Source organism: Micromys minutus (genome assembly GCF_963924665.1).
Source record: "Micromys minutus genome assembly, chromosome: 32".
NCBI classification, from domain to species: Eukaryota; Metazoa; Chordata; class Mammalia; order Rodentia; family Muridae; genus Micromys; species Micromys minutus.
In genome coordinates, this window is record NC_137967.1 from 20,095,817 (window position 1) to 20,108,133 (window position 12,317).

Below are 12,317 nucleotides of genomic sequence, written 5' to 3' on the forward strand. Positions count from 1 at the left end.
AGAGGCACCTCATTCCAGGTGACCTGAAGGCTCCCTCCCCTCCTCCTGTATGTTAACAAAAAAAAATCTTATAAAGGAGGGGGGTCCTTATCAAAAAAAATAAGGAAAAAGTTAAAAAGAAAAAAAAAGGAGGGAAAGAAAGAGAAAATAACGCTTTGTTTTCTATTAAAATCAACAAAATGCAATATATACAGATATCACACAGACCTGGACCCCGGGAGAGGTGGGTCAGGCCCAGTCAAGCATAGGGAGGGAGGGAGGAGGGGGTCAGTTCAAGGCTGGGGAGGGGGCTCAAAAGCCCCCTCCTCAGCCGTCACTCAATCCTGCCTATGACTACCAGAAGGGGGGGTGCAGCCAGGCCTACCCCAGCCCCATCCCAAGCCAAGCAGGAGTCACACCAAGCTGAAGTCTGGCGGGAGTTGGGAGAGGAGGAAGAGGAGGGAGAAGGAGCGGGAGGGGGTGGGGACGCACACCACAGGCCTCATCCCACTTTCTGCGGATTTGAAGCCCTCACCCCCTGCTCGTAGGTGACCCGCTGGCTGATGAGGTATTGAGCGGCTTGCGTGGCCGCGGGGCTGCCCGTGATGGTGACCCGCCGGTTCCGCGTGCCGGGCAGGAACTCGCCCTTCTTGGAGATCTGGATGCGCGCGCCCGTCAGCTCCTGGTATTCCACCAGCGTCTTGCCCCCTTTGCCCAGGATGGCCCCCACCAGGTTCTCGGGCACCGCGATCTCCACCAGCTCCTTGGCGCTCTCGGCCGCCAGCTTCTCGGCCGTCAAGAAGCCGCCGGCAGCCCCGGCCGCAGCCGCGGCGGCCACCAGGGGCGCGCCCCCCGCTCCAGCCGCGCCCCCCGCGCCCGCACCGAGGTAGCCATTGGCGGCCGCGGCCAGAGCGAAGGAGCCCAGCGCTCCGGGGGGCGGTGGCGGTGGCGGTGCTGCTCCCGCCCCCGGCCCCGCCCCGGCGTCACCCGCGTAGGACGCCAGGAGGTTGGCGGCGGCGGCGGCCGCGGGGTTGGCGCCTGCGGCTACCGCGGCCAGGACGCCGGAGGCGGCGGCCGAGTTTAGGCCCAGGCTGAGCGAGTTGGTGTTGTAGCCGTAGCTGGCCAAGGTGTTGAGCGCCGTGCTGATGGCCAGCAGATCGGTGCCCGAGAAGGCGGGCAGCGCGGCGGGGAAGGCGCCCACGCCCGCCAGCCCCGCGGGGCCTAGCAGACCCGAGGCGGCGGCGGCAGAGGCGGCGGCCGCGGCGGGCAGCACGTCGGCCGGGCTGGCATAGGGCGAGCCGGTGGGGTTGGAGTTGGCCACGGGCCCAGCCACGTTGGCGTAGCTGATGTTGAGGCAGCTGCTGCTCTGTGGGTCTTCCTGTACCTTCTGCACGATGGCGCTCACGGCCTTGTGCACCTGCTCGGGCTCGCCGCTCACGGTCACCACGCGCTCCTGCAGGTTGATGCCCTCGGGCTTCTGCGACAGCTGCACCCACGCGCCGGACTGTTCCATCACCGCCTTCACGGTCGCTCCTCCCTTACCGATGATCAGTCCCGCCGTGCTGTTGGGGACGATTAGCTTGGCCTGCGTGGGGGGGGGGACAAAGAGACAGAGTCTGCGCGGGGGAGAACGGGGCGCGCAGCCGTCTCAAATATCACTTCTGCGTTTTTTTGGGTTTTTTTTGGTTATGTTCTGTCTTTCCTCTAGGGTCAGTCAGCAGAGCCAGTAAGCGGTCCTCTGATGAACGCCATGACAGCCTTACTAGTTCCTAAAGAAAATCTGGAAATACCTGGCGGGGTGTGGTGCCGCATGTTTGTAATCACAGCACGCTACGGGGTGGAGGCAGAAGGATGTCAAATTTGAGGTCAGCCTGAATAATACATACACACATACACACACACACACACACATACACACACGACCTTGTTTGGGGGGGCAAACTAAAAATACATACATTATCAGAAACAGTCCCTCAGGTACCCTCCCTGGCTGTGTCTCTGGGACCTCAGATGTCTCCTCTTTTGTGGCAAGTAAAGGTTTATTAACCATGTGCCTACTTGGAGCCCATCTTGAGTCTGTCCTGAGCTTGCACCAGCCCTCCCAACTTCTGTCTGCGTGCACTCTGGCTCCTAGTCCCCACCCCAAAACTCCAAATTTCACTTTACAAAATTCTTTCTCTCCCTCTTTCCTTTTCTTTCTTCTCCCCTCTCTCAGTCCAGGCTGGCTTGAGGCTGAGGCTGGAGGGTCATGAGTTTAAGACCAGCCTGAACAACATAGTGAGTTCTGGGCTAGCCTGGCCTACACTGTAAGACTTCATTTAAACAAACAAACAAAAAAAAAAAAACCCTCCAAATCAAAAGAAGTCTGGGGATCACTCTTGACCATAGCTTTATTGCTTTGTAGAGTCTGGGTGTGAACTTTGATAACATCATTACTTCTTCAGTACTGGGGTATCAACTGAACTATACCCATCTCTTCCAAAGTTTATTTAACCTAAAATGTGTGTGAGTGTGTGTGTGTGTGTGTGTCAGAGAGCACAGCTCAGGCCGCCCCACTTCCAGGACCAATTCTTGGACCCACCAAGCCTTCTCCTTGGCCCTGTCTCATAAAAGAAACAAAATGTGGGGTGCATCCATGTAATGGAACAGTGTTTGGGAATAAAGACACATGGCACACTGCCACAGCACATGCTATGTGACATGAATGTGTTTAGAAAACACGCTGGGTGAAAGAAGCCACACATAAGAAGGGCACATGGTTTCCTTTGCACGAAATGTCCCGAGTATGCAAATCCACTGCCACAGGGAACTAATGAGTGGACCAAGTGGTTAAGTGGATAAGAACACTTGTTCTTTCGGAGAACTGGAGTTGGTTCCCCTCAGGTGGCTCACAAGTGTAACTCCAGCTCCAGGGTATCCCACACCTCTGCCCCCCCCCAAAGCATCTGCATTTATGTGCGCATACCCACATACGGGCCTCCGTGTAATCAAAACTAGTAAGTCTTCCTGAGAGACTTTATGTGTGAGTGTTTTGCTCGCATGTGTGCATGTGCAGGATCCTGCCTCCAGAACCAAGATGAAGACAGCAGACCCCGGGAACTGGAGCTGGAGGAAGCTGTTAGATGCCAGATGGGTGCTAGGAACTGAACCCAGGTCCTTTAGAACAGAGGCAAGCTCTTAAGAGCTGAGCCAGCTGTGCGGTCCCAAGGAGCCGAGTTTGAACACCCAGCCCTTAGGTAAAAAGCTGTGCATTTGCTATGTGTACTGAAATCCCGGCACTGAGGCCGATGACAGACCCCAGGAGCTTGCTGGTGAGTCATCCTATCCACTGAGCTGCTTGCTGGCTTTGGTAAGGCATCCTAAAGTCAGTGAAGCGGAGAGCAATGGGAGAGACGCCACCTGTTCTGCTGTGATGTTTGCATGCTTCTCACCTTACATCAAAGAAAGAGTAGGTTAATGGATTCCGGAGGCAGGAGATAGGGCTTGGGGTGAATGCCAGCAGGAATAGTAGAAATATTCTGGAATTCGGTGGTGGCTCTGGTTGGCCACATAGTCCACTTTAAAAAATACTTATATTTTATATGTGTGGGTATTTTGCTTTCGTGTATATATGTGTACTGGGTGCATGCCCTGGTGCTGGCAGAGACCAGAAGAAGGTATCAGATTCCCTGGGACCGGTGTCCCAAATGGCTATGAATGTGGGTGCTGGGAATCAAACCTAGATCCTCTGGGAGAGCAGCTACTGCTCTTAACTGTTCAGCCATCTCTCCAACCCTTTAGGTTTGTTTTGTTTGAAAAGATGTGGTTTCATATCATCCAGACTGTCCTGGAACGCACTATGTAGCTAAGGATTTCTGATCCTCCTGCCTCCACTTCCTGTGTTCTGGGGTTGCAGGATCACATCAGCAGACCCTGCCCGCTTTTATATTCTATGACTGTTTCTGTGAGCGTCCAGAACAGGAATATCAGCAGACACAGGAGAGGGGTGCTGGCTTAGGGAGGACAGGAACTAGCTAAGGAAGGGATGCAGAGCAACAGCTAAGGGGATGAAGGTTTCTTTGAGGGGTCCATGAATAAAGGCATTTGCCTCTGAGCTAGAAGGGTGTTTCACCCGTGGGAGTCGCATGGTGCAAGGAGGGAACCAACGCTAGTACAAACACACATCCTCTTCCCCTGATAAATGACCAAAGGTAGAAAAACGTTTTGAAGGCTTTCTTTCGGAAGCCGGGCATGATGGTACATGACTGTAATCCTAACATTCGGGGACTTCAGTGGTTGGCTTGGCTCATGAGCTCAGGGGTAGCCTGGGCTACGCACTGAAACCTCATCTCAAAATAATATGAAACAAAATTAAAGGAGCACAAACAAAAGTTCAAAATGAAATGAAACAAAAAACAACCCTGGACCTCTGGGAGTTCTCAGAGACTGAGCCACCAACCAAACAGTGTACACAGGCTGGGCCAAGGCCCTAGCACGTATGTAGCAGACACGTATGTAGCAGACATGCAGCTCAGTTTCCATGTGGGTCCCACAACGCAGCCTGCCTGTGGAATCCATTCCCCAGCAGGGATGCCTTGTCTGGTCTGTGGTAGAGGATGTGCTTAATTTTGCAGAGACTTGATGTAACAGAGCTGGGGATACCTGAGGGGGACCCTCTCGGGGGAGAAGGGATGAAGGATGGCGGGAGAGACTCTGAGTGAGGATCCCAGAGGGGAGGCAGCATTTGAAAGGTAAGTAAGTAAATAAAAAATAATTTTAACTGATCATGATGACACACCCGTTTATAATTCCAGGACTTGGGAGGCAGAAGAAAGTGGGCTAGCCTGGTCTACAATAATGTTTTTTTTTTTTTTTTAAAGATGAGGGAGGAGGTGAGAAAATGTTCTAGACTAACTGGTGGTGGGTGCATTCTCTGTGTATGCTAAAGCCTTTGCTGCACATGTGCCTGATTTGCTTGGTAGTGGGCATTCAAGCCAAGGCTAGGCAGATGCTCTCCCACCGAGCTACAGCCCCAGCTTTCCTCCTTGTTGAGGTAGAGTCTCCCTAACTTGCTTCAGCCTCCTGAGTTTACAGGTGTGGGCCAGCAGTCCTGGCTAACGGCATACGTGAGTAAATGGTTAGTATGCAAACCGTGTTCCTGTGTGTCCTGCTTAGTCCCTTTGTCTCTTTTTTGTCATCTTAACATCAGCTGGAGTCACGGTTTCTGCTTTAATTTCTCCCGCTGAATTCATGCCGTGGCTGCTTCTGATGATGGATTGTATACCAAGTAAACCTTTCCCTCCCCGAATTGTTTTTGGTCAGTGTTTTATCCCAGAAACAAAATCCCGAGCAAAGCACAGTAGAACTGCCAAATCATTTGCTAAATCTTTTATAAGACTTTTCATTTGCTGTGGGTCACAGTGCGAGGGCAGTGGTCACAGGAGTTAGTTCTTCCAGCATCCTCCTGGGGATCCGACTGGCTGAACCAGCTTCCTGACCCGAACTGGTTAAATCTTACATGTATCCTACAACTGCCCATGTCTCTGCATTTCAAGAGACTAAAAGAGAAGATTTTGAACATATTCACTATAAAGAAAAGGAAGCCAAGCACAGTGTCCCATATCTATAATTCCAGCAAGCAGGGAGCCGAGGCAGGAGGATAACTGAGAGTTCCTAGCCAGCCTGGGCTATGTGTTAATTTACAGGCTAGCCTGAGATACAGAGTGAGACTCTACCTCAAGACAAAAACAGAAACAATAACAACAACACACACACACACACACACACACACACACACACACACACACACACGAAAAATCCCATGAAGACGGCAGCTGCCTTTAGGATAGGCCCTGAGTTGTAGAACTGGAGATCCGTAATGTTAAAAGAGTGGAACCTGACCGATGAGATGCACTCACAAGAAAGCTGAAAACCTGAGTTAGATCCCCGGAACCCACACGGTAGAGAGAAAACCAAAACCCTTAAATTGTCCCCTGACCTGTGGCTATGGCATAAGCATGCACACACACAAGTAAATAGGTGTGTAAAGGATATTTAGAAAGGAGAGGAGCCAGATCTGAAGAATAACAGTCTATGCTCACAGAACGACAGTTTTGTTTTTTATTTCAGAGTTGGGGTCTTACTACTCGAGATCCTCCTGCCTCAGCCTTCCAGGTGATGGGATTACAGGTGTGTACCTGATGTGACTAGAACCTTGGAGTCCCAGAGTGCAGCCCTGGAGGCGGATGAGAGGCCAGAGGAGCCCCATTATTTGCCTTGGGGATTTACAAGCTCATGGAAAAATTCCCAAACAGGACTATGAAGGACAGATAGCCTGGCAGTAGCAGACAGCCCTTGCCAGGGCTTTTTCTGAAAAGTTTCTGTATGGCAGCCAGCATGGTGGCTCATGCCTGTAACCTAGCACTTTCAAAGCTAAGACGGCAGGATCGCCCTGCATTTGAGGCCACCCTGAGCTACCTGGGCGGTTCTATGTCAGCCTGGGCTACACACACAGAGAGAGAGAGACCTTGTGTCAAATAAAATAGAGTAAAACAGAAATAATTCACTAAGAACGGGGGATCCACCTTTGAAAGTTCACAGCTTCCAGAAAGTCATGGCTTCTTTTGAGATGTCTGCAAGATGTGGAAAGGGTTTGTGGTCCCCTAGAAGAACTGGATGGAGCTGACCATGGGCTGTCCTGTCCCTGTTAAAACATTTGGCCCTTCAGAGAGCCACAGCCCTTAATGCTTTTTACTCCCTGCCTGGATCTTGAAAGCATTGGGATGTTGCTCCTGGATGCTACAAAAAGAGAATGGGGGCAAATATGCCTAACACAGCACATCCAAAGAAGAAAAGTGGGCGGCAGTCATGATTAAGGCAAGTCCTGTGGTAGGAGCCAATGAGGAGGCCCAATGGATTAAGGCACTTGCTGCCCTAAGTGCCTACTGGAATGTCATCCTTGAAACCAGCATGGGAAAGGGAAAAGCCCAGCTCCCCCTAGTTGTCTTCTTATCCTCATAGTGGGAGGAAACGCTATAGCATGCACGTCTGAGGCTGTAGAGCAATGGATTGGCTTCGTGCTTAGCATGCACAAAGCTCTCGGCTAGATTTCCTGCGCCCGCCTCATAGACTGGATATGGGGCTGCAGATCTGTAATCTCAGCGCTCAGGAGGTGGGTAGTGACATCACTGACTACCTCATGAATCCGAGGTCAGTCTTAATTTACAAAATGTCCCTTATGTCCAAAGGGGGGGGGGGAGAGAGAGAGAGAGAGGGAGAAGTTTTGTGAAATGGCTCAGTTAATTAAAGTACCAAGGACAGAGGTTGAATCTCTAGCACCTTGGTAAAAGCCTGCCGGGTGTGGGAGCTGTCAGTAACCACAGCACTGGGTAGTCTGAGACTGGGCATCCTCAGGGTAAACTGGCTAGTTAGACTGGCCAATTCAGTAACTGACCCTACCTCTACAAATAACGTGGAGAAAGACTGAGGAAGACACCTGACATTAACCTTGAACCCCCCCACCCACATATACATACACGTGTTGTGCACCTATACCCATGCAAACCTTCATTTGTATACACAAGCGTACACACACACACACACCAGAGAGAAAAAGGGGAAGCCATGTATGATGACTTATGCCTTTAATCCCAGCACATAGCAGCTGGAGGCAGGTGGATCCACTGTGACTTCAAGGCCAGTTTTGGCTGTTGTACAGACTCTGACTCAAAACCAAAACCCAGAACAGCTGACATTGTGTATTGTGGGGGAAGAGAAGGGTCTTGCTATGTAGTTCAGGGTAGCCTGAAATATTCTCCATTTTCCTGCCTCCACCACCCTGTACTGAATTACAATATACCACCTTGCCCAGTGCATTTTGTTAGAACTGTCTATGTACTAGGCATCCAAGCTAAACACTTTTTCCAAACACCACGGAACTAACCACCATCCACGAATCTACACCATAATAAATACCACTTTACAAATGAGAAAAATCAGGCAAGGAACAACCACAATCTTGTCACTTGCTCAAGCCCAAAAGGTAGGAAGAAAGACCAGAGGATTCAACTCAAATGTGACTTCACATCCAGGGTCTCCAGCCACACACACATACACACACTTTCTCTCTCTGTTTTTTTTTTTTCTTTTTCTTTTTTGAAGCCTTGGGATAAGATAAAGAATAGATCCTGGTTCTGAAACCTTCTGACTGTCCTGTGTAGTGTAAGGTTCAAATGGAACCGACCCCATTTCCCACACAACTTCCACATTCTATGAACCTTCACTCCCTTGTGGCCACACCAAAGCGGAGGGAAGGGGTCTCTCTAACCTGCATGGAATCCACGCCTGCTGGGTGTGAGGCATTTTGGACAGTCCTGGCTGCGCACTGGGAGCACAGCCTCTTCAGCACCAAGGACAGCAGCAGTGCACACCAAGCCCTTTTTTTGGTGGGGAGCAGTTACAAGGAACGCATTCCTTCAGGGCTCTCTACCCACCATGTCCCCAAGAGTTTAGGAGACTTCAGGTTTATGGTCTCGTCAATGCCAGTGCTGAAGAATCTCAGCTTCTTAGTACCAAGCCTTTGCTTTCTAGTCTGGCTTTAAGGAGCTCTCTCAGGCGCCCTGCTAGCCGGCGCAGGACTTTCCTCCTTTGTGTCCAGAGCTCATATATTTGGGAGTGAACAGGGAACCTGAAGAGCTTGTAACCATTCCTGCGTTCCTCCTCTTCTCCCCGAAACCCCCAATGGATCGGGGCCTCAAAAACAAAACAGAACAAAAAACAAAACAAAACAAAACAAACAAACAAACAAACAAACAAAAAAAACCCCACAACCCCCAAAGACTTTCCCTAAGAGCCCACCTGTCCCGGGCACAACACTGTCATGGCAACCGAGAGGTTCGGGGAAGCCATTGGTTCGCTCTCTGCCACGCCCCCGTACAGCTTCCTGGTAACTAGGCAACCGAGAGGCAGTCTTTCCTTCTCCATCCTTTCTAGACAGGGTTGGGTAGGATGGGTACTGGCCTTTCTCTCTAAGCAAGACACTTATGTCTATCCCCATAATGGGTATTAGAGAAGAGAGAGACAAAAAGGCTGCTTCTAAAATTCTGGAAGGGTTGGGCTGTCACCGAAGTCACTTCCGGTGAACACAGGAAACAGGAGGCAGGTTGCTTTGAGAGACAAGGGTGGAAAGGAAAGGATACGGGCATTCAGGAAGGATGGATGAATGGGAGGGTGCTAGCCCTGGTCTCCAGTTCCTCTGAATCCATCCCACTATTAGCAGTGTGGAGCCCTTTCTAGACTGTTAATGCTGATCTCCGAATATTAACCACTTGCAGGCTTTTGCCGAAAGGATCACATCTCTGACAGAACCCGCTGTGCAGCTTTACAGAAACCCACTGTCAGTTCCCGGCTGACCTGCTTGGCTCTGTCGGGGTTCATCGTGGTTTGGGGTTGAAGGATGTTGACCACCTCAGGCTTGGTCATCGCTTGAGGGATTTCTCGGACCTTTTCTGCGATAAAGCTGTGGACAGCATTCAAGGCCTCTGCCGTGCCCTGTACTAGGCATACCCGTTCTGTAGTTCCTGTTAAGGAAGGGACAGAGGGTACACATCAGACAGCAATGGAGACATTCCTGACAGACAGGCTCCATTTCATGGAGTGGAAAGGCCAAGGTCTGGGCCAGCTGATGCGGGCGACTGGTCCATGCTGGGTAGCTAGCTCAGAGAATGAATGGAATCCCTGTTTTATAATCTGTACTTTATCTCCCTCCCCTGAAACAACCCGGGGGGATGAAAGAATGATGCTTAAGTGCCCACAGCAGCCCTGCGCACGGGAGGTAGGGCTCAGCTGCCTCTTCCCAGTTCTTATGGGCTCCCCCTGGTTGCTGTGGTAACCATTCACTCTCGCTGCTCACACCCCCTTCCAGAAGCAGAGAGCTTAAGCCCGAAACGGTTGCCACAGTAACTGGAACCCCCTTATCGGTCTGGCTGGCCGGGTCCTCAGCCCACCCCCAGGGGGACGAGGGATGAGGCTCGGTTGCTATGGTAACCGCTGAAAGCCTACAGAGCCCGGCCTCTGGGCTTTTGGAGAGGGTGGGGAGAAGGTGGGGGGATGGGGGAGGCAGAAGAGTTCGAGCCTAGACCCACCAGATGGAGGGCTGGGTGTGGGGGAGGGCAGGGGTGTGGCTAGGGGAAGAGCAGGCTAGGTCAAAGGCAACTCTTAAAAAATAGGGACCGAGGGACTAGAAATGGAGGGTGGCGTTGCCAGCTGCCCTTTCTGGAGATCTTCCAGATATTGGCGGCAGGTCTGACCCGGCATTCTCTGGGTTGGGGATAAGAGTAGCTGGGTGATACTGAAATATATACTTCGGAGAGAAACGATTATGGGTGACATCGCCACCTGTGTGTGTACCTGTGTACTCACGCAGGGTTGGAAAGATGACCATTCTGGTTGTGTGTCTAAGAGAAAGCCCAGAAGAGATTGCAATAAAAACATACTGTGTCCTAGGGTATGGGTTCAGCATCTGCCTAGATTTCCCCAGTAAGGGTGGGTCTAGGGGCGTGGCTCAGTGGGAGAGCCGAAGCCTAGAATCCCCCAGTGAGGGGCTGGGGGTGTGGCTTAAAAGTAGGATCCTAACACCAACACTTGCCCAGGATCTCCCAATAGGGGCTGTGGGTGTAACTCAGTCAGGTAGTTGCCTAGTATGTACAAGTTCCTGGATTTAATCTCCGGCATCACACACACCAGAACAGGTAACATAACACAGCAACTGGAGTAACAAGGCTTGGAAAAGGAAGACATTATTAGCATGTAAGCAACAGAGGCTGTGCAGTGACTGAACCCTGTCCACTGGCGGTGTGGGTTTGCATCTGTGGGAGCAAGACAAAAGGCCAGTGCACACCTCTAGGTGTTCCCAGGCTGCCTGGGTGATCAGCATGTGGTGTGAGAATATTAGCGTGTGTAAACACACACACACACACACACACACACACACACGACTCAGTTGCCAGCCTTTTACTGGATGTGATGATGATGAGGATGCAGACAGACTTAAATGTGTTCAGATGGCCTGTGCACTGGTGTATGTGCACATTTCCAAGTGTGTATGCTGTAGAGACAAAGACCCCTCAACGGCGCCTGACCCGTGTGTGAATATGGGGATCCTGGTGTGCCTGGGACTCTTTATTGTGATGTGTGAGCATTTCTGTCCCCAGGAGGGACTCAGCTTGTGTCATCAGCTCCCTGGGTCTGTAAAAGGTGTTTGAATGTGTGCCAGGCCCTGTGCCTGTGTGTCTGGGACATTTAGTGCTGAGTGTCACTGTAGAGCACTTCAGAACGGTGCGCCGAGTGTACAACCGTGACCTGTCCCTTGTTGTCTCTCAGCCTGGCCCTTCAGCGCTGCCATGAGTCTGGGGTGTCCCTGTCTGTTGGCCAGCCGTTGATGCTGATAGCCCCTGCCCTTGCCCTTGGCAACATGGTCCTCACTTTTATGCCCCACTCCACCCAAGAACAATAGCTTGGTCTGGGCCAAGAGTGAGTCAGCTGTAGGCTGCCTCTGTCTGGGTGTAAATAGGAAAGGGTGTGGGTCGGACTGGGAATGAGGGTGGGGAGGGGGGTGGGGAAATAAGGAAACCCTGGGGACAGCATGGGAGAAGTAGACAGGGTTGCCTCTCTGTAGGGCTTCTTTCTAACTCGGGAAGTCTGTGCATAAACCCCTGTGTAGTTCTTCCCCTGGGGTCTCCAGGAACTTGATAAGGGACCCTGTTAAATCCCGAAGAAGTGTCCTATAATAACAGCTGGGGGTTACATAATGCTCAACGCCAGGCACCGTCCTGAGGGCTTGGTTTCGGTTTTTTCACTGACACAGGAGGGAGGCCATGGCTCAGCTGCCTTGATGTTCTGCTAAGGACACGGAGAACTCTGGTCTTGTCCCAGATCACCCGTGGTACAGAATCATCAGAGGCTGTGTATGTGTGTCTGTGGTTCAGGGGACAACTTCACTTGTTGGTCTTTGCCTTCCACTTTATTTGAGGTAGGGTGTCCTCTTCCCTGCTACATAGTAGGACAGACTAACTCTCCCACAAACAGTTGGAAATTCTCTCTCTGCCTCCCATGCAGCCACGGAAGAAACAGGATTACATACCCTACTGCACCCGGGCTCTAGGATTTGAACTCAGGGACTCGTATTTGCAAGTTTCTGCCAGTTTTGTGCGTGTGTGTGTGTGTGTGTGTGTGTGTGTGTGTGTGTGTGTGTGTGGAAGAAACTGCCGTACACCCTGGAACTGCAGTTACGGGTGGGTGTTTGTGAGTTATGCGATGTGGGTGCTGGGAATTGAACATAAGTCCTCTGAAAGAGCAGCAAG

At 51.5% G+C, this 12,317-nt stretch overlaps 1 protein-coding gene across 1 annotated transcript in view; it reads right to left on the minus strand.

Annotated features, from left to right (window-relative positions):
* Positions 1-243: 243 nt before the first annotated feature.
* NOVA2 (NOVA alternative splicing regulator 2) overlaps positions 244-12,317 on the minus strand; it is a 32,304-nt gene continuing 20,230 nt past the window's right edge. Inside the window, exons 3-4 of the mRNA XM_080908378.1 lie at positions 9,370-9,536; positions 244-1,564 (exon numbers count right to left, since the gene is read on the minus strand). Coding sequence (XP_080764504.1) covers positions 482-1,564; positions 9,370-9,536 — 1,250 coding nt within the window. The 3' untranslated portion in view covers positions 244-481. The remainder of the gene's footprint in view (positions 1,565-9,369; positions 9,537-12,317) is intronic.